General features: G+C 44.3%; 1 protein-coding gene across 1 annotated transcript in view; it reads right to left on the bottom strand.

The window, feature by feature from the left end:
• The window catches only part of LOC144175883 (uncharacterized), a 41,039-nt gene extending 28,949 nt beyond the window's left edge, over positions 1-12,090 (bottom strand). Inside the window, exons 1-3 of the mRNA XM_077704938.1 lie at positions 11,942-12,090; positions 3,501-3,675; positions 172-373 (exon numbers count right to left, since the gene is read on the bottom strand). Coding sequence (XP_077561064.1) covers positions 172-373; positions 3,501-3,623 — 325 coding nt within the window. The 5' untranslated portion in view covers positions 3,624-3,675; positions 11,942-12,090. The remainder of the gene's footprint in view (positions 1-171; positions 374-3,500; positions 3,676-11,941) is intronic.
• Positions 12,091-22,635: the final 10,545 nt, after the last annotated feature.

The raw sequence follows: 22,635 nt of genomic DNA, 5'->3' as shown, positions 1-22,635 counted from the left end.
ATGCGTGGAGAGAAACGATTTCCGAGTACCTGCCGCCTTTAAGTGAGACACCGTGACACGTTCATGTGGGTATTAGCAGAGTATCATTAGGTTAGCTCATAACAGTCGGCTTTTACTTATAGGTTGTTCTTAAAAATTTTTAATTAGCCCATAAACACGATGCAGACGTACGTTCTGTGAGCGATGTTTTGGCAAGGACAATGCTTGCGCCGGCGAAGACGCAACCCCAGAGAGCCACAAAATTTTCGACGGTATCTTCGGTATGGACGCAGACCCTGTCCCTTGGTTGTACGCCATGCCGTTGCAAGCCTGCTGCATACCTCTGAATTCTCACCAAGAGCTCGCCACGAGTAAGCAGGATAAATTTATCCGCCTGCATGCAATGATTGAGGCATTAGTCAACACATTAGAAACCTTCAAACAATATGGCTTGAATATTAGGCACCGCTTCGGTACTTTTTATTTTTGCCTTCAACGAGAACATTCACACCGCGTTCTTTCTTACGTGCAATGTTTTTGTACAACGGCAGCTCCTTGGAAAACATAGACGTCTTGATTCTTTAACCTCCATTATGTATACCCGTTGTGGCGAGGTGAGGGTCTTTCGTCACCTTCGTTGCCCCGCCCACATTGTGATGCATCTGCAAATAACGCGGAATTTTACTTGTTCAGTACGGAAGCTGTGCGTTTCCGGGATCGCAAAAGACGACATCTGGGCTTAGCTTCTTTCAATATAGCGTCTGCTAGCGCGCTTCGGCCGAGTGTTTTTGCTGCAAAGGCACCGTGAAATAAATTTGCTCCCCCTCGCAATTACAGTTTTCAACGGGAAGACAGGGCAGGAGAAACAATTTGGAGCCTTGTACGCAATATGGTCGCCAACAATTCGGAAAGCTATTCGCTTCGCACTTTTCCCGACACTTTTGCGCCCTAACCAAAAGGCATCCTAATTTCTGCTCATTGGAGCTTTCTGAGCTAGCTCAATCCAATCCGGGAAACACCGAGCACGTTCCTACAACCACGGCACCCACAGCACCACACGGTGCGCAGCTATCATCCGGTGCAGCCTTTTAGACGGGGAAGTCGTCTTGCTTCCTTGACGCAGCGCAAACAAATCACGCTTGACAAATAGCGTGCGCATGTAATGAAACATTAAGTAAAAGCACTTTAGGGGCCCCGTTTGTCGTCGTCGCTTCTCCGGGGACAAGGCATCTAGCCACCATAGTCACGCAGTGTCAGGCACCCAAATACAACCTCGGCAAAGATCATCGCTTCCCATGATCAGGATCGAACCGGTGCCCCTCACGTAAAAAGCCGATATCAATTTTATTGCGTCACGGAGGCACACATCTCTCACATGCAAAATTTAGAGGGTGATCTCTGCACAGCGCCGTTGCAACATAGGCTACAGTTGCTGGGACGCAAATGAGCACAGGATATTATAAAACGACATGAAATCATGAACTCACGCATTAATCGAAAACTCCATCCAGCGTTTTTCTACAGGTCTTATTAGAAGCTGTGGTACCCCCACTTGACTTTATTCATTATGAACGCCAGGCTGATACTTAAATTATTCAAGAGAGGGCGCCACAGACCCTCAGACTAATTCATATGCTCCGCACTTTACAGTTTTGACATTCAGTTTACCTGCCTTAATATTTTCAGTTTTGGAAGCAGTCCGCTGACTGAGCAAACGGAGTACTTCATCTGCTTCCTGTCACTCTCCATCTACTAAAGGGAGGGCATGATTATGATGCCCTCTAACTAGGGGATGGAGAGTGAAAACGTTCAAGGGGTAAGACGCGGAAGCAGTGCGGAGGTAGAGGAACGAAAGTGAGTTAAATCTGCCAATTTCCCCAGTAGATCAAATACAAACGTTAGTAACCAAGGCAAACGTTATAGAAGCACCATAGTCATCGTTTGCGCCCACTACAAATGAGAACGAACACATCGTTTTGTGCGGCGCCTTAGTTACTGATGTGTCATACAAGTCAATTAATAACGATGCGGGAGTTTGCCAGATGGATGGCGTTAGCAAATTGACCAGGCTGACAAATACCTAGAACTCGGCAAAAAATGTCTTTCCAGCCGGATTGCAAAAGGCAATCAATTTTCAAAGTGAAGCGCGAATGTCCTCCATTGTTCCGTGTAATACAGATGTTTTTTTTTTTCATGTGAAAAGATTTATGAGACTCTGCTCAAGGCCGGGTGTTCATGTGCACGCCATGGACGCAAGGACGTTCTGCCCTTTGCAACATAAGCCTGCAGCTTACAACCACTAGGAATAGATATTGAGGCGCTGTTGGGAAGAGCTCTTTGCTAGAGCTGACTCGGAGCGGTTCAGTCCTAAATAAATGCACACAATCTTGGCCGGTATTAGAATGAGCCCAAGCAGCTTGTCATGATCATAAAAGCTCCAAAGTCTATTTAATACATTGCGGCAAGTAAATTTGAGAAACGTGTTCAGAAAATTATTTTGCGAAATTTAAAATTCTCCTCGTATGCAGTAGATTGTTTAAAAATCTTCACCATTTTTTGAAACAAACCCAGATCATATCTGCTGGCTGTCAAGAAGCACACGCAAAATGCCGCGCCTTTCTAGAACCTCACTGAAACAATAAATAATCACGAAGGTTGAAGTACAATTATTATATGTTACCTACCAAGCACGGAACAGTAACGTCGTACTCATAATCGGATCTAGTTTTTTACGCTCTGTACGCAGTGGATCAACCTATGCTTTCAGGACTTCTAATCCTTGTTGTTGAGCTGCTCCGCAAGCGTTCTTCCTTAAAGCAAAAATATTTGCAGAAAAATAAAAGATAAAGATCTCCCGGGTGTAAAAAGAACCCAACCTATAGCTCATTTCTGCCTTCATTGGGGACAGTTTGGTTGTGTGTGTAGTATCAGTTTCTTATGCCGCGCTGAATGGATCATTCGCTGCCAATATATTTGGCTTTGACACATGAAAACAGGGTTATGCTTGCTACAGGTATAAGAACCCCGTTCAATAACATGATTAAAACGGGGCTCAGTGGACAATATATCCACTGTAGAGAAACACCGTTTATTGATAATGCTCGGTGTTTCAGTGTATGGTGAGAAGGCGCACTTGGCTACAAATATTAGGATTTCAGATTGTGTTATTGCAGCTGTGATTTAATATTGCAGCATAGTTCAATTCCAGCACTTTCCTTTGGAAAACTTCCACCTTTGTGTAGGAAGTCGTCAATAATACACATTTTAACCAAGCACTCTGTGCAGTTTTTTATAGCGTGCTTAAAAATGTTATTCGTGCTATCTTACTTATGATCCTCTGGAGTTCAGCTAGTTAGAAAAGCCCCGACATATTTGTGTTTTTTGAAACAGTGCCAGTAATTCCACGGTGCTTTCAGATAGGCGGCAGAAGCCTGTGGTCCACCCGTGATGCAGCTACTGGCTGGGGCATTTATGCGAACTATCTAGAATTATTCGAGCATTTTTAGCAACTCAGCACTCACCAATGCGGGTTTCCACGGATCATTGAGGAGCGCCTTCTTTGCAGCTTGGTAGAAGGAGCAGCATGGCACCTCGACCTCGGGAAACGGGGAATAGACAATTCTATCCTCGATCCTGGCCTTCATTCCGCCCAGTTTAGGTCAGGTGGTGGCGCCTCCTCCTCTCGTGGCCAAATCCCTGAGGATGTCATGGCAGGAAATTTTTAATAACGGTAAAAGAAAGACTAGGAAAATGCACAAAACTCTGTATTAGGAACGCGGCCAAAGCCAAATTTTTTCACTAAAGTTCGTGTTTGTCCTATGTGCTGTTCTGGTCCCAAATCACTCAGTCACAGCCTTACGTGAAATTCACCATCCTGCTATTGTTTTTTGGAACTTCCGCCCACTTTGAAATGTAGGCTCAAAACGCTCGACCATCTTGACACCGCTAGATCACGAAATTGGCAAGCTCAACAAGAAAACAAGCCCGACCTTCTCAAAAACGCCGTTGGTGTTGTTTGTGAGTGTTCCGGTACACTACTGGGGAGATTACAGGGCCGACTGTGTATGCCTTCCTGCGCGCGCCCACGCGAACGCATGGATATCAGATGCGCCCGAGAGCATATAGGTTGAAGCGCTTCGTGATTCGTTGCAGCGCACAAATTTGTGATATCAATTATCAGCAGTCTAAATATTCGATGTTCTTTTTGACTACGTTCTTAAAGCATGTTATATTTTTAAAGCACACTTAGAAAAAGTTTTGCGGGTTCTTTTTAACGCGTGAGACTGGCTATCCTCTCTGTTTAAAAGCAAAATACTTTTTGCCTAGTGCCCACATCTTAAGATAAAACTTCTTCCACTAAATAACCCATACCATTTTCAGGTGGTCAGCCTAAATAGCAACCCTCGTTTTACTGCACGTCGGCGCACTGTAAGTTAGTCTGAGAAATTTGTTTTCCTAAAAAGCACAAATCGGCGAAAACAAAATTAAACTTTACGAATTTGTCAACCACTGAATATTACTGCTGAACGAAAATACATTTGCCACGCTTTGGAGCAAGCGTCTTCGTACAAACGTAAGCCTGTTTTGGAAGAAATAGAGAAATAACGGACGAATTTGTGCCAGTAAAAGCTGCTTCATACAAGCGATCGCCACGATAGATTTGTAGCTAAAAAAAGTTAAGCGCGAGGACACCACTGTTTAAAAGGCAAAATTCAAAAATGATCGTCTGTCCAGCAAGCTTACGCAACAAGAAACCTAAAGGGAATAACTTGGACAGCCAAGAGAAAGTTTTGTATATACACTATGAGGACTGCAGAATATATCTTTACAATTACGGCCGGCCATAAAGCTCTCACCGGAAACTCCTGCAGTACCCTAAAACAATAACGATCGGAACGTGCTGATAGTCATTTTCCTATCGCACACAAAATAATTACTTTCCTTCGCTTAAGAAAATATTACTCTCTCCTAATATATTCCTAGTGAGATCCAATTTGCGAACCAATGTAACAGATTATAATCATTGCACGTTTCAGTCGTCCCTCTCCAGAGCAGACAAAATAAAACAGGGTATCGTTTTCAATAAGCGAGTGCTGTGAATACTGCTCTTGCCTTGCTTTTCTTACATCTACTAATGCCAACCGCTATTCTTATGCACTTCTAACTGAGCATTAGTTTTATTTCTGTAATAAATCTGGGTAATTTACATTGGTCTAATCATTCATTTGAAGAAGTAGGGGCCGGATTTTTAGGCATTAGAAAGCGCGTTTTAGGCGTCTGAACTGGGGATGCAAAACACCGCTGTAGGCGTCCAACGTCGGCAAAATAGGGGTCATATTTTTGAAATGAATGCCACTAATTTGAAACAAATATACGTGCGATGTGTATCGACGACAGGAATACTGAAATCGTTCTTGTTAATAATGGCACAAAGTTGGCCACATGTGGACATAACCGTAAGGTTACCTCATAAAACTGCCCAACTAATGGCGATTCATTCGCTTGATTCAACAAGCGCAGGGCGCACATTGATATTTGAAAGCCTCTGTCGCTTGATCGGCGGCCGCATAGACTAAAACAGTAATGAAAAAGAGCATTTGGGAGCTGGTAATACGGCTTTAAAAAAGCTGTACCATATGTCTGCCTGACGGAATTTAATTACGACGCAACAAAAACACACCCAAATAATAAATGCGAGGGACTACGATTTATCACAAAACTTATACGATTTTACTTAGAAGTGATAGGTGCAACTCTAGCAATTGTTTTATATACAAAGACACCCGCATTGAAAAAAAATGGCGTCCTACCACTAGCAAATACACTTGCACACACCTGAAGAGCCTCTTTAAAGGATGTTGAGAAACTGAACAGTTTTTTGACGGAAAAGCACGTTTTAAAGTTCATCTGCGGTGTAAATTTTCAGGCGTTATAAAACGCAGGTGCACAATCATGTTTTCCCACTGCCGCTTCAACATGGCAGTGATCTGCTAGCAAAGGCATGTTCGATGCTTAAGCGTTGCGTTGATAATAGAGTTGGATTTTAACGTGCTTAAAGGAGAACGTCACAGCTCATGTTTAAAAGAAATGAAGTTGGAGAGCAATCACTGTTAAAATTGTGTAAACAAAAGCATCCAACACCATCTGAAGATTACTTTATACGAAATTCCGGCTCTTGTCATTGAGAATGAGCGTCTCAATATTCTTGTGCTAGGGGTTCCTTTTCGGGAGTTGGGTGGGCTGGAGGACTACGTTCAGCCCAGTTCGTCGTGAGATCGACCCATAGATCGCACAGCTCGATTGACCCCGTCGCACAGCTAGTGTGAATGCTCCGCTGAGTTGTAGCGCGAAAATGCACACTTGGCGCGCTTTGCGTTTTTTTCCCGCCGTATGTGCTCATAAAAGGCGCAGACAAGCGTGGTATGTTTCAGTTGGGTTACTCGACGTTCAATGTGTTGCATGGAAGCGGCAATAAGCTTTCATTACGATGTCGAAAAAGCGGCTACCCGTCGGAAATCTCAGAACGGCAGAAATAATGACAATGAACCTGTACGCCATGGCCCGTAGCAAGCTCGATTTTGGCAGAGTATGTATTTGCACCTTCAATGAGAACAGAAATAGGGACAAATCAGTGAGCCTAAATCTTTGGAATTCACTTTACCAGAGCAGTTTTGATCGCTCTCATCAGTAGCGTGATGCATTGTGGGACGCCTTGAAACGGTAACATCACTTCACTGCCCCGAATTTTTTTGTAAAAGATTACAATTTTTTTTGTGTGTGTTCCCAAGGCAGCATAGAATGTGCGAATTTTCCCCATCGCGGAGATTCTAATACCATCGTTCAAACAAGTATTTTATGCGCAACTTTAATTAGGTCAAATTTTAGTGACTTTAAAGGCAGATGTGATGATTGATTGCAATGGGGCGCGCAGTAGTGGAGGGCTCCGAATTAATTTTGAACACTGGGGATCTTTAACGCGATTCGAAAGCTCTGACACATCGGCATTTTTGCTTTTTGCCTTCATCAGAAGAACCACCGCCGCGGCCGGAAATCAAACCGCCGTCATTGTTCTCAGCAGCGCAACGCCTTAAAGGCCACTGAGAACCCACGGCGGGTAAAGGCTAAAATTTGATGAATAACGGCGTCGTGTCATTATCTTAGGCTTTTATCGCAAGCTCAATCGCGAATTAAATTCCTAATTCGTGCAGTACATTGAACACGCCATGTTGAAATAGATTTTTGCAAATTGACTAGCCTTGATATAGTGTGTAAGCGAAGCTTCTTCTACCTCAAAGTAAGCACCAATATTCAGTTACGGCTGCATGCAGCCACAACAAAATTTTTAAAAACGAACGCCAACTGTCGACTGCGCCCTGTTGACTACTTGCATTTGTTTAAAATCTAACAGGTGCCTATGGGCCTCGTGCGCTTGTATGGTGGCGCCACTAATGTGCTGTGTTCAGCGCCATCTTGCGGGCAACGGAGGCATAATTTCTGAAGTCCGTGAGCAAACGACGTCCGGAGGATAGTATTCCGCGCAGTACGATTATTAGAAGAGAAAGAAGAAATGACCGTGCGCTACGAACAGCCAAACGGTACTTCATTAAATAGAATATGGTTCGCAAAGGCGACAGGAAAGCGATGCATCACACAAAAAAAAACAGTTTTATACAAGCGCGGAATTGTCTCCGCGCAGCGCGCGGTCACGCTGTCATTTCTCAACGGCTTCCACTGAACACCAGCAGCGCCGCCCAAATAAAAAATAACAATAAAAGACGGAAGCCCGCGTAGTTACCAAGAGAACGAGAGGAGTGCAGGAGTGTGCGTCTGTGTGTGCATCGCCTCCCGGAAGCGATGATGTATGTGTGAGGGAGGGTGTGATCGCTCCGCCAGTGGAAAATTTTTTGTGGGGCCGCCGGCCCCCGAAGAGCATGAAATAACGGCATATCGTCCCAACGACGCCAACAACGCCTTGGAGTTGGTTGCTGTGGTCGCTTTGGTGGACTTGAGTTATTGAGCCTTAGATCAGAACGACTGGGTTAGAACTGCTGGCATAACCAAGCAGTTGGAGTACAGCTTATTGTGAGGAGAAGACCGACTACGCGACTTCATGGTGCTTGAAGAAGCGAAGCGAATTTCTCCCGTGTATACGCTCCACTGTGCCTTGTACAAGTGATTTGATGTGTTGTGTGTGCGAAATCGCGGCGAAACGTTTGTGTGTATATTGCGACACCAAGGATAAGCGGCTTCAAGAGCCCGAAGATTCAGGTTTGTAGAGGCAGGTATTTGAAAATGCCAACTGCTTGAGTAAACTCTACATCAAACTGCTGAAACTGCTGAAACTACGATGAGTTCGTTGGATGGGCTCATAAAAATATCGCAATGCTTTTTGAAGTCCTTTCATAGGTTTGTAAATGCGTACTTAATATACGAATAATTTTGGACGTAGATGCGCGAGACGAGGCTTTCATGAAAGCCTCTGGACGTTTATTTACCTTGTTTATCGCTCGACTAGACACGGGCACAGGTATGGTAGATCGCACAACAGGAACTTTAATTGTGCACAAATGATTCATCTCGCATTCGGAGTGCCCTTGATAAAATAAGACCATTTTGAATAATGTAAGACCATTTTGAATAATGGAGATTGTTTCAAAGCTGACAGAGTTGTACGTGATGTTTTTGCGTGACTACGCTCATGCCAGCGTGAATAGTTGTGCTGGTGCAAGTTATTTTTGTCAGCAAAAATATTTTGCGCAACAAGCCCCACTTGAACTCGTTTTTCAAACGCAAACTACAAGTTGTACATGTTTGAGATATGTGAGAGTCCTTTCTATAAGAGTGTAGATGCGAGTCTCCGAATTGTGGCTGCTTTGTGTCTATCGGTTTACGGTTGTGTCGCAGTGTAGCGTAAATATTTACGTTTCTGTTTTCATTTTAAAGCTCCATATTTTGCTGGTATGACTACATACAATTCAAGCAAGCATATCCGTGGGTTGTTCCTTGTATTTTGTGATGCGTGCACAGATGCGTGCACACCAAAGGCTATTTGAGGCGCTACAAAAATATGCACTGGATACGCGGAATTTTTTTTTTTGCAGCGGTCTTGCGCCAAGTAGGTGCACATACTCAAATGCATTTATGGATCTGTCCTTTTTATTTCTTTTCGGGTACTATGTGCTTCGTGAACGTCGGCGTCGCAGCCAGCTGATCCGTCTAATGTCGTCTGCTTTTATTGGAGAAGGGGCGCTTTCTAAATTATTTCGGCTTGTATTCCCGCACAACTCGTCAGCGTAATATTTCTATTATTATAACAATTGTGAATTAAAAAAAAACATGGTAATTGTTGTATACTTAATTTACGGTTGTTGTTTAAATTAAGCCGCGTAGAGAACTACTGTATATGTTTATTTTGTTCTTCAGAAAAAATTCCGCCGCCGCTCCCAGGTAGCGCCACATGTTTATTTGAAACTGCAGTGCACGAGGCCCATAGCATCGATATGTTTGGAATCTCGCATGGTGTGGCTTACGAAAACCGTTAAACAACACTCATTTCCTAAAACATAAACATGTAAACTGAAGTTACCCTGTTAAAGATGTGGTAAAACGTTGTTTATTTTTTAACCACATAACGCAACGGGTTCACGGCAACTCCGCTGTCTTGTCAACTGAACGCCGCTTTTGTATTGTCATTCAATTCTTGAGGATTCGCTAAAAAAGCGTGGACAAAGGCATGGGGTTTCCTTTTTTGTTGGTTCCTACCAACGTTCCAAACGCAGTGACAAGAGAACGCATGTAAGGCGTAAAGCGATACGTTGGTGATCAGTATTACTCGCGTTTGGTAGTACCCTAGGCGTCGTGTTGCGTACCCGTGAACAAGCAGTACTTCAACAAGTAGCCACCAGTATTGTGGAAACTCATTAGCCCCATTTTGGTAAGAGATTGTCCAGACGGTGTGGCTGGCCTCCTTGAAAAATGTTTTAACCAAGCGTTATGGGAAAATAAAAAAATCTAGTGAGCCATTGAACCCACCTTGTACATATGTGGGCAACAATGTGCTTTAACTTACGGGATTTTTACTTATTTTTCAAGCTTGGGTACACCTTAGGGGTTAAGGCCTGATCATATTAGTTATTTGGTTATGCTGAGAGAAACTCGTTTTAGAGGCGAAGCCCCTCTGCGGCTCGGCCTGTCGGCGTCTCCTGTCATCGTCGTCGCCCCATTTAGTGACAGTACTAAAACACCGGAACACTTGTTTTCAGACGCCTCGCGTTAGAATTTTTCTTCTCCCGGTACCAGAACGCGTACTAAAATAACACACCGGGACGCTCGTTTTCCAACGGCTCGCGCTAGAACGCTTCGGGCTTCAAAGACACGAGACCTTCACAGCAAAGCTGAATACCTCTACCGGCCAACGGTTTTATTTCCATGTGCAAAAAGGGTAAGGCACCAAAAAATACACTTATGCACTGCATGGTTCACCTTTTTTTAGTTTTCACGTAATGAAAATGGCCCGGATTGTTTTTAGAAGAGGTGATTCAGATGGCGATTTCAAAATGGGTTATACAAAATGACACTCGAAATTCCGCGGGATAGGCAAAAACTCATAACTGATTGAGGTAACCAAAGAATCCAACTGAAATACTCTTGCGGGTCTGTAGAAACATACTTGATTATATTACATATAAATTGGCTTGGATGTCGCACCGTATAAACAAGGAGTGTCCAAAAATTGTCTTTTTTTTCTGAAAAGGTGCGGTTAGAATTCTCCGACATAGGTTCTTGAACGTGTAAAACACATCCCGTTAATGTATGAGGCATAGCGCATGGGCCGTGTGCGTTTAAATTGTTCTTGTTTGTTTTTTCTTTCTAAAAGAACACAGCATAATTTCTCGAGGCTGTGGCAAATGTACGGTTATGCACTTGTCTTATCGCCTCTTACACGTTTCAAGATGTTATTTTTTTTCAAGAAATAGCCACCAGCCAAGCTTCAACAACGCATACATTAAAGTTCCTCAAACACCCCATGACGGCCCTCATTAGTAAGAAAAGTGCAAACTCTCGAAGCAATTTTCATAACACGTTTTATGCCCAAGCAAAGACCACAGTGAAGATGTTTTGTGAAACTTGACTAGCGCACTACCCCCAAATGGCGGCTGATTATTGATTTTCTAGATGAAAATCGCAATCAGAGGTAGCTATGTCATTGCTTAAGGCCAAGCAAGTCCACATATTGGTTTTGTTTTATCGTGCATGACGTGTGTTGCGCCGCGCGGTACGTGAACGAGCAGACGACGCCAGAACACCATCCTCTCTAAGTGCGGTTCCTGCTGCTGCTTCCAGGAGCCTACTGAGTTTAATCTTGGTGTGAATAGAGTTGTGAACAGTCAATGCTGCCCCGTAACTTGAATAACAATCTCAAAGTGCACCCAAAAGCGAAACTTGAGGATTTGGGAACAAGCGCCGAAATTGGCATTTATAGGCACTATAAAAAGATCGTAAACTGGATCATTAACCTCTAATTTGTGCCCATGTATCAAAACGGCCCGTTAGGAGCACAAGGAACAGAATAGGCATTCGCCTAAAATCCACTGCCTACAAATAAGACTGCCTTATAGAGCCTATATGTTACGTATGATTTTCGCTCTTATAATAATATTTTTAATCGCAATACTTCTCTTCTTGTCGCACAAAGGGGATTTCGCTAAGCTCTGTAATCACTACCCTATCTAAACGCGTTGATGTAAAACGTGTGGTGAAAACCGTATCGCCGTCGAAGCGGCGCGATGACGTGTGCGCCGATTCATGGCAATATATTTTTTCTATTTCCGGTGCAGCGCTCGATGGTTTTATTTTTCCACTCACCTTTTCAGGACTTCAAAACACATTAAAACCTGTACCTACATTCAAAAATAATCGCCCACAATCTAGCGAGTAGCCCCTAGTATTATCCGTCACTTACGCTTTTCTGGCGGTGGAACAGCAGCGACCACTTGCGCACCTATTTGTTCGAGTGGGTTGCGTACGGATTCGAACAGTTGGATGTTTCTCCGCAGATCTATTGCCGGTTGTTTCTAACGTTGGCACTGAAGGTCGCGTTTTACAGCTGGCGCGCAGTCTTCCCGCAAGTGTTTTTTGATGGCTTTTGCTTGTCACTTCCCGGTATGCCGCTTCGTCCTTGGCTCCATCCGGTGGGAGAATGAATCCAACTGGCGAATTTAAAAACACGTGGCTAACCCAGAAGTGCTTTTGTTTCGCCCGCTCTCTACTCGGCTTCCGCAAGGCAAATGCGGGAGAGTAAGCAAACCCTGGCAGTGGAATGAAGGAGCTGTGCTTTTAGGACACAGTTAAGTGAAAGCTAAGCATCACAACATTGTGAAAGACTGAGAAGACACTACTTGTGGCTATACCTCATTAAAGCTGAGTGTGATGAATGGCCACGCGAGCAATTGACCGCGCATTTGAGCGAGGCAGAACGACAGCGACGACGACAATGAAGAGGGGCCGGGCACGTGCGTAATCGTGAAAGCTCAAACGACGACGGCTCGAAGCCAAGCAGCGAAAGAGGGCGCGGTTACGTGGAAAACAAGCCGAGAGACGCCTGGTCCACGGGCCACGTGAACTAGGTTGGGTGAGGGAAAAACATTTATTAAGCCGGTGAATTGGGAGTGGTTCTTTATTCCAGGAAGCCATGTGATGACCCGGCAGCCTTCGCTCTGGAGGCCAAAACTGTCTGGACGTCCAGATCGCTGCTGGTCACCAGGTTCTCCCACAGCTCAGAGTTGGGAAGGGGGATGGAAGAGGGAGGAAGTTGGGGTTGCGCTTTCCCTGTAATATTATGTGGGGAAGAGTACCGGGTTGTAAGCAGAACTTGCATTGGGATGGAAACTGTGTTGGAAACTTGCGATGAAGGCGGAGTGGGTGGGGTAAGGTATTGCTCTGCCGTCGGGGAAGCCGGGATTCTTCTTCTTTTGAGAGTTGAGGATGTAGAGGAGGGAAGTGCTGTCGTTCGAACCGGTAGTATTGAGTGATGTCTTGAAAAGTCAGTAGAAGGACGGATGGTGCAAGGGTACCCTGGAGGCTGTCACACATTCGAAACCAATTCTCTTTGCATAGTTGAATGGCGAAATTCAGTGGCTTCTGCATTAAGCGCTGCAATACGCAGCTGGAGCTTGCGGTTCCGTCTTTGCCTTTTCCATCGCTTTGTGAGGCTCCTACGGGCCTCCCAGAGGTAGAGAAGCTTAGCATCCACGCCGGCGGTCTGGATGGAAGTGATTAGAGATTATGTGTTTACCCTGACTGTTTCAATAATGTCATCCATCCAGTCGGATTAAGGTTGGTTAGGGTCTATAGGGCGAGAAGAATTGGCCTTGCGGAGCGCATCCTAGTTAGTGAGATGAGCGACTCCTGTCTTGATGTTGTAATCGAGATTACGAATTGTAAGTTCGATAATATCAAGGTCAGATCCAAGATTCTCGCCAGTGAATGAACATAACACATCCAGGGTGCCAGTAATAAAGACAGGTCTGGGAAAGTGTTCTTGGCTGTGCTGGTTCACGTTCGTGGTTTTGAGCCGGGATGGTTTAGAAGCAGGAGGTGAAAATCATCCATCACTCGCGCCAGGAGAGTGCAGCGTTTCATTTTTTAGGGATAACCCCATTGAGGAAGAGCAGCGTTAAAATCTTCTAGAATAAGGACCGTCGCTACCCTCTGCCAAGGCTCGAGAGCACATCTGGGCGCCCTCATAGTGGCGCTGGTGCGCTGACCGCTGATGCTTCGTTCCGGCTGTTGGGTGCTGCCGATACTTCTTGCAGCCGCTAGAATCACATCGCGACGGGACGTGAGCTCATTCGCTACCTGGCATTGCTTTCAGATCTTCGGACCTCCCGGACAATTTTGCGTACTTTCAACTGTTGGCTGTGCTTCCGTGCGAACCAAAACCGTTCTGTCTATAACGTCCCACCGTCTACTGGTTTGTGCACGTCGTTCATCCTGTTAATATGGTCGTCAGCATGTTAAACAGCGTTCGTCTGTCTTCGTGCGTGGTCCTTGTCCCATTCATAACACTGAGGCATATTTCAAAGCAAATGACGATAGCCACTATGTGTCCTTGCGACGTTGACAACACAGCATAATAAAGTGGCACCGGCAAAGCACTTCGAAAACAAGTTTTACTGCTAATTTTTCAAGATTGTTGCGCACGTACAAGACTAACTAAACTCGTAGATATATGAGATAAGACAAATCATGCCAAATCTGGCGTCCGATATCTGAAGCGGAGGAAACGCCCCTTAACATCCCACGGGCCGCGTCACGTAGAACCTACCCGAAAACCTGTATTGGTCAACGCGCTCTCATTCGTCCTCTAAAACAATGCCTAACGGCGCAATTTGATGTACAACGCAGTTAAAAGGTGCTGCAGCGTTAGCTGTATATGGTGTCAGGCCTCTTAGCAGATTGTTAGTGCAGTGTTTGGGGCACCTAACACCAGTGAGCGAGGTCGCAAGCAGCGTTCCCCACACGCGTTCATGTATTTGCGAAGAGGTACACGAGAGCTCCCATTTCTTGCGGATACGCTTTTTCGAAGCAACGGTATTATGTTTGCTGACGGTCCAGTGTTGTTGTAATTATCACAGTCTCGAGGCCTCAACATCGGTTCGACAATAATTTCGCTGCCGCTTATTTGGCCGTCTCAGTGAGATGGACACCGCATGGCCATGTTCACTCGATAGAGACGTTGATGGTCTTCTTATCAAGGATGCTCATGATTTGTTAGAACTGCGTGGCTCGTAGACAATGCGATACACATTGACAAAATTTCAGAAAAGCGTTCCGAGTAGCCGTGGTATCTGCGTGCGTTTGTACAAGGTCAAGGACAATATTTTCTAAACACTGTGACTAGGCGAAATGATAATCTCCAAATTGGTGCTATGCAGTGACAATCACTAACTCTATCGGCGTTATACGATGGCAAGTGGCTTTGATAAATAAGACTCGTTTAGTTTTCTCCATGTAGCACATTCTTTAAAGTTCGTTTTTTGCACAACACACCAGCGGTGCAAAAAGCCCGATACACAAGAGGCAGTATATAGGTGTTTGGGCAACTGTTAGTTGCAAGAGGAAATGTTTTGGCAATTTGAGATGCATCAGCATACAACTCAGTCTCAAACGGCAGACATTAAATTGTGTGGGTGACCTCAGCTGCATTTGCGAATTCTTCTACATTACGAATTGGATCTATATAGTTCATGGTGGAGCCCTCCATTGTTTCGCAAGCTTGAGAAAGCTCCACAGCACATTCCTAATTGAGAACCACTGACCTAGGTACTAAGGAGTTATAATAAACTGAATATTTTATCATGAGGCGTACAACCGAGGTGTGAGAAGCACTTCTTCGCAGGGTGAAGTAGCAGGCCAGCTTCAGCAAGACCACACATTTGTGACGTTTTTGCTGCCTGAAGGAATGCATTCGCTGGTGATCAGGTATTTGTGTCTACTAGAGGGATGCTTACTGCACCAGCATTGTTCAAGAAATGCTCAGATAGGCACCTCGGAACTCTGAAAATGAACAAGTAAACAGGAATGTGCAACATTGGATAGGCCTTGGAATGCATATGTGTTATCTCTGAGGGGTTGTGCATGTGCCCATAGCTTAGTCAATATGGAGCACTAGGCATGTGGTATCACTCGATGTGGGTTTTAATTCAGGCTGGGGTTCTTTTCGGGTAAGAGGTCGGGGTCATGCTTCTTCTCTACCAACACACCTGAGCTCCTAACGAATCTTTTAAAACGTGCTCTTCTTGTTTGCATGGGTACTTGATAGCTGTTTTCCTTGCATTGTGCTGCTGATAGACACTCCCATATTTCCACTTGCCTGCCGACTTGCTTGCTTGCTTAGGAGGTTTGTTGTGGCTTTTTAAGCACTTTAAGACTTTTCAGGAGCAGTAAAACTGCTATCTTTGTATTACAAAGTATTTAAAGCGAGCATTTCAATGGGTGCATGCTTGTTTTACATTCTATTATATATAAGCGATATGGAGTTCAGTTTTTAAAGAGGAATTCATGATGACATGCTTTTTAAAATAAGACAAGCCACTTTTTTTTACTGTACATAAGCTGGCACGACTGCAAGTGGAACGTTTTGACATAGTTTAGTCTTATTATAAAACTGTCTTTCGAAACATTTTCAGAGGATGGCATTCGGGCCTTGCTGGCATTCATTGTAGACAGATGTGGGGATTCATTTGACGCTATTTTGACAGAGGTAAGCTTTAGGTAACAGTTGAGCCAAGGCGTAAGGAACTAAGGAGCCAAGGCGTAAGCAGAGAGATATGGGAAGTTGAAAAGATGGTGTTAGCTAAGTTTAGCATAACTAATAGACTGGTTTGCCTTCCTGCGACGAATGTGATGGGCAGCTGACAGTTCCAAATGGCTACAGCATGGCCAATAACCAGGCTGAACAAAAAGGCAATGATCTATTTCATACAGGTGTAGCAGAAACAACAGTAACAAAAGCATAGATTCTGGGTTTCAGCTGCAGATTGCTCACTGGTCACTCAATAATGGGTCAAAGTAACAGTCGTTTGCTAGGAAAGGAATGTCATTGCTGAAGAGGTATCATGATTTTCCATCTAGATAAATAATAATTGCCATCCTGCATCTCGAGAGATAACAAGGCTAGTCATTATCATCGTCATCAGCCGTCTGCTCATCAGCCGTATGCTCATCAGCCACTGACCCATAAAAACTGTTGTCGTGATTCTGATTCTCATGAAACTAACGAGCGAAACAAACACTACCTGTCACTATCTGTTTTAAAGCACAGCGATCTTACTCGTCCTGTTCCTCTCCAAGGGGCAAGTCATCTCTCAGTGAATAGCAGGTTCCATTGGTACAGTTGATACGTTGGGAGAATACCGTACAATAGAAACTTTTGTGCTTAGAAACAGGATTCAACAAATTCTGTGGTTACATTTCAAGCTCAGATGGCTACTGAGACTGGTCATAAATGCGCCTCTACTCGGACACAAGTTGAGGATGGCTGTGCGGTTATTGGAGGCGTTGTGTGGGGGCCAGTGTTCGTTCGGCTTCAACATTCACGGAGCCTCAAAAAAACAATATGTTTTTCTTCAACAAAGCGCCAATACTGATGAAGATGGGTTCCTTTAAAAAGTTGTTGTAATTGTCCAGAGCAGAAAAGGACGGGAGTTTGGGGAAGCACGACTGGTTTAGCTGAAAGGGACGAAACCTCTTGGTACATGGTAACGTTGAATTCAGTTGCTCCTTTACCGCCAAACATCACAGCTGCATGACTGACTTCCTGTTTATTCTAATGCAAACAGGAGCTGCATCATGAAACTGCTGCGAAGGAAATGAAGAAAGGGAATGCATTGTTTGATTACAGATTTCTCAGCAATAAAGCATCCTTCGGCAGCGCATTAACCCTGAAATGGCTATGGGAAGGTCTGTTTCATTTGAAACCAACTTGCTGTCCTCTTTCCACTCTCAAATGTTCTAGGTCCCTATCAGGAAAACCGTTACGGTCTAAGGTGTTTCAATTGAAAACCTTTATTTCGAATGTAGATCCTGCACTCCGTAAAAATGAGTTGCCTGTCCTTTTAGGTGCGGCAAAATCTCGCGAAGCGCATCAGTCTGCCAGGGCGCCATATCCTAATGTCAATGCACACACTATGAAAGCAGCTTGCACTTAATGCGTCACATTGTCTGCGTTTTGCTTTTTCATGCATAGTTTGTTGTCCCTGCAGTAATTAATAGTAGACTCAGTCGTACAAATCACAGAAACGGCTCGTTTCAAGTTGAAAATACTCACAGTAAGACACTTTTTGCTGCGCAGGGAGGAACAATCAGTTGCAGTGATGAGGCATAAGGGTAACTTGTTGTTCCTAAAGGGTCCCTGAAGGCAACCAGCAAGTTGGTTTCAAACAGAAGTCGGACCTCCCCGTAGCAATTTAAGCATTTATTTAGTGCCAAGATGCCTTAAGTGCTGAGAAATCGCTGTTCAAATGCTCATCTAACGTGACGCAAACAGCGACTGCAGTCGCTGTTTGCATCAGGATAAACCGGAAGCAAGTAAAGCAACCGTGATTCATAGCAGTATAGAAGCAACTGAATACAACATTACTACGTACCAAGTAGATTGGTCAGTTTCGTTCAAATCGCTCATGCTTTCCGAAACTCGCCTGCCATTTGCAGTTCGAGATCACTAAGCAAAATGTTTCTCCATTGGACCCGTGATAAGTATTTACGCTTCATTGAAGAAAAACGTTGGCCTTTTGAGGCCCCGCAAGTGTTGGCGTCGAGCGAACTTCTCGTGCGTAGCTCGCATGCTGCCTTGGAAAGCGGTTCTGCCACCCTAAGTATGGACGAGTAAGTCGAGTAGCACCATCCAGCGGCAGCCAAGAAAGAAGTTGCGCGCGTCAGGCCATTTGAGCCCGTCCGGTAAAATTGCGTTTGCGGTGAAACTGTGCGTTTTTGCTAGTTTCTACCTTGTTTAAAAAAAAACCAGGTGTAACAGGGGTATAATGGTGTTCTCCGTGAGCCAACGTATCAACCTAGTGAGACTTGCATTTTAACTTCACTGTCATTTAAAGTTCTACTGGAGTATATTGTGCGGTGGCACTATCTTTTTATTGCTGCAATAGCCTAAACGGTTAATGTACTTGCTCTTGATTTTATGCAGCCTTTGCATTCCTAATTTATTTACTGAAATTTGCAGGGAACCAGGCCTAACGATTTTATTACTATACCGAATTATGAAAGTTCATTTAACCATAGTGTCTGTTTTGAATTTTACATGTGGGGCATTTTTTTTCTTTTTTTTTTTTGCTTTTTCAGGCAGATGTTCCCCTGAATCCCTGCCTGCTGTCCGTGAACGGGGAAGTTAGCCTCCACATCGATGGCCAGCATGTTTGGACTGCATCATCTTTACTGGGAGGACTGTGTAGTCTGTTTGTATCGTTCTGGGTTTTCAACATTCAATTTCCCAAGAAGCCACACAGAGCTCTAACGTTTGTGGAACATGCCTTTTTGTACCTTGCCAGGACCAAACCACATGTGAAGGGTTTAGAACTAATTAACCTTTACCGCATCAATATCGCTCACTAATATTTTAGTTGTTTTCAATCCGGTAATCATTAGAATGTAGTCAAAAAGAATTGTGTATTATGTTTCCGACTTTTTATTTTCTTTTTTTTACTGAACAGGGGATATTTGATAGACCATTCTGTTTGCTGATAATACAACTATCTTTTAGTAAAGCAACTATATTAACAAACTTACTTTAACTTGAAACAATTATCCAAATAATTTTGGCAACTGGTACCAAACGAATCAATTAGAAATTATCCGAAAAACACTAATTTCATAGAATTTTGTTCTCACTCTAAAGAAGCTGTCGCGATACCAGCCATTCTGTTTTATGTCCTTGCAATTTACCCGCCAGACTTGATTACTTTTGTTGCCACATTTGTGTCTTGACCAAAACGGACTCGTATTTTCGGCAGCATATTTTTCGTTCTTTTCATTTATCCCTTTCATTTACCCACTCATTTATTCATAGCCATCTCATTGCTGTCTGTCTCCTACATCATTTATCTCTTGTGCCTTTACCACCTACAAAATGCTGGTTACCTTTCAACATCAAATCGTTACACAGCTCTCGCTCATTTGACCACCAATTGAAAAAAATTTTTTGTTGTGGTAAACCACTGCAACCATTTTTTTTCCTTTTTGTACCGAGTACTGATGCGTACTGATGAGTTCTGACACGTACTGAGGCGTTCACGATCCGCTAGTATTATATAATTATTTCACTTACCATGCGGTTGTGTTTGTGCGTAATATTGTTTTTCGCGTATTTCCAGTCTTGTAGTAATATTGTTTATGCTGTTTGTTCAACTAGCATTCTATTACGGTCTTTCATTCCTAACTGGCGTGTTATTTAGCAATGTACCATTCGTGGTTTCTTATAGGAGGCCGGGCTAAGTTTGTATTTCGGAACCTCCTAGTGTACACCACGTACCCTGTAAACTTGTATGCGAAAGTTCGTTTTAAATAAACCTGAAACCGAGAAAAAACGTGTGAAAGCAGTAGCCCAGCAGGGAACTAGAAATTCTCCTTTGTGGCCTTGAAAAAACTCCTTGTGTAAGGCGTACAAAACCACCCAAACTTTCGTAAAACGCCTTTCAAAAGTAATATATGCTTCCGTTGAACCTCGTAAAAACGCCCCTAAAATAACATAAGTACTTCCCGAGGGAGCCAAAATAGACTGCTATTCAACCGCCTAAAAATTCCATAAACAACACTTAAAACACCCTCGAGGAAGTACAAAATACTCCATTTTGATCTCCTTAATTTCTTCGAAACATTTTTAACACTCCCTAAATACCACCTTTCTATCGCCTGAAAACGCCCTTTTTGAGGAGGTAAACAAAACCTCCTTGTTCCATGTAGTAAATAAACTCGTACAAGGAGGACCACTACAGGACACGGGATTTATAACCTCTAGGGAGTATATGGAAGGAAAAAAATTTTAGAGTGTGGCAGACGGAGACTCGCCATTCGATAGCCATTGAGTACGACCGTATACGCCCAAAAAGCCCACATTTGGACACGGGCCGAACACGTCTGCCGAAAAAAGGCCGGATAGAAAATCACTGGCCAAACTTCATGGGCTTTACTCATCTGGGACGCGCGTGGATGGCGTTACCACAACACGACCAAGATCAACATTGGCGCGAACAAGAACCCAATTAAGCAATATATAAATCGACGTTGGTTCGGGAAGCATGTACGTGCTCACACTAATAAATTTTGGAGCGATTTCTCACTTATATTGGACTCCCATTTGTACCATATGTCGTCGTCGCGAACGCGCGGTGTCCGGGTCGTTCGCTTTTCGCGTGGTCTTTCGGCGTGGTGCGTAAGCGTAGAACTTTCGCACCACATTCCGCCACTTTTTTCAGTCGTCAGCGGAGTGCAGGATTCATTAGCAGATTAATAAAAAACGGGCCAGACGGAAAGTACAAAATCACACTGCCCCGTCCGAACGCGATGCTGCGGCACAGAATATCGCAGCAGACTACGCGCGCCACCGGATGATCTTGAAGACGTCAGCGAGAAGCTGGTCATCATTGGCAGTCACGCTCAGGTGGTGAGAGGAGGTGGACGAAACGAGGGAGAATAGCAGCGCGAGCGAAAATGCGGTTTTAATTTCCAGTGACTCAACTAATCATCGTCGCTTTAAAAAAATTCTCGAAGGAAGTCAATATAGGACACTAATGTGTTTAAAAATGTGAATACCCATGTACGGGTATTCACATTTTTATCGGGACCCATGAACGAGTGAATACCCATGTGCGGGTATTGACATTGTTAAACATTTTTACAGAAGTTTTTACAGGGACCCTGCTCTTGCAGGGTCCCTGTAGAAATCCCACTCTGTTATTTCCGCCCTTGGGGTATCCTGTAGCACAGAATATGCCCCCCAAGTGTGCTACAAAAACCTTCTCCTGCACTTCTAACTTCGCTAAACCCTTTATTATCCCACTTAACGGCTCATAGCTTAACGAGCTTTACAGCCAAGATTACCTCACTAGGCAAGGTGCGGGCTTTGATTGTTGCCAGGGTCAAAATCCAAAGTCGGCCTGTCCGGACCCACAGATTCTGAGCACCCTCTGCACTTTCGCTGTTCTAACAGCCGCTGACAGCTTCTGGGGACTGAGGGCCAAGAGTTGAGTTGGTCTCTCATGGTTTCAGGCGGCCAACTATCACCACTGGGTGTCGAGATTTTTCTCTGGTGAGAAAGTGCTGCTTATGTCCTCCAGAGCTTTCCTGGATTGATTGAACCTTTTTACTGTAGCCCCTTGGGTAGCCGGGATGATGGTTACTACAGGCACAGGCAGCACGCCTTACCTCTATGGGTTTGGCCCGATGACGTTCAAGTATTGTTCAGCAGCTGAGTGCTCGTTCGCAGCAAGTCGATGTTGAAGTCCCCGATTATGCACAAGTTGCCTGAGCTGAAAGTTTTCCTGCACACTTCCCGCATTTATTCCGTAAAACAAAGCGCACTTTCGGAGGGAGGACGATAAATAGCTAGTAAACGAGTTACAAGATCGTTTTTGGTTTGCTCAAAAGCCAGAGCTTCTGCCGATGAAAATACAATGTTAATGTTTGAAACTAACAAACTGTGCATAATGAACACCGGAATTCCACCACCACTGCTATTTTCCCGGGTATGGAAGTGTTCCCTGTAACCCGGAACACAGAAGGTGCTGCACAGGTCGTCAGTGACGTTAATTTCAGTGAGTGCAAGAATGAAAACCGTGTTTGAGAGAGGGTTCGAGATTAGGGCCAACTCATCCCTGTATTTTCGAATGCTCCGAATATTGACGTGGAGAACAGTGCATGAGCTGAACACAATGGTTGGAAAGCCTTGAGAAAGGCATCAACATTTTGAAATGATGAAATTTTTTTTTCTGCCAGAGATTAGTACTTCGAACCCGCTAAGTGTCCATTACAGCTTGCTTGGTTTCAGATGGGTGCAGATGATAGCCGTGTAGGGTCCCCTCGAACGGTTTGAACAGACAATTTTTGGGCCACAGGTTAGGATCCCGAAGGCGCTGGAACGCCTCGTCT

The sequence above is a fragment of the Haemaphysalis longicornis genome, unplaced genomic scaffold (genome assembly GCF_048455015.1).
Source record: "Haemaphysalis longicornis isolate Haplotype H1 unplaced genomic scaffold, Haemaphysalis longicornis Haplotype H1 scaffold_3, whole genome shotgun sequence".
NCBI classification, from domain to species: Eukaryota; Metazoa; Arthropoda; class Arachnida; order Ixodida; family Ixodidae; genus Haemaphysalis; species Haemaphysalis longicornis.
Note: the sequence above shows the minus strand (reverse complement) of the source record. Positions and strands in the feature narration are given on the sequence as shown.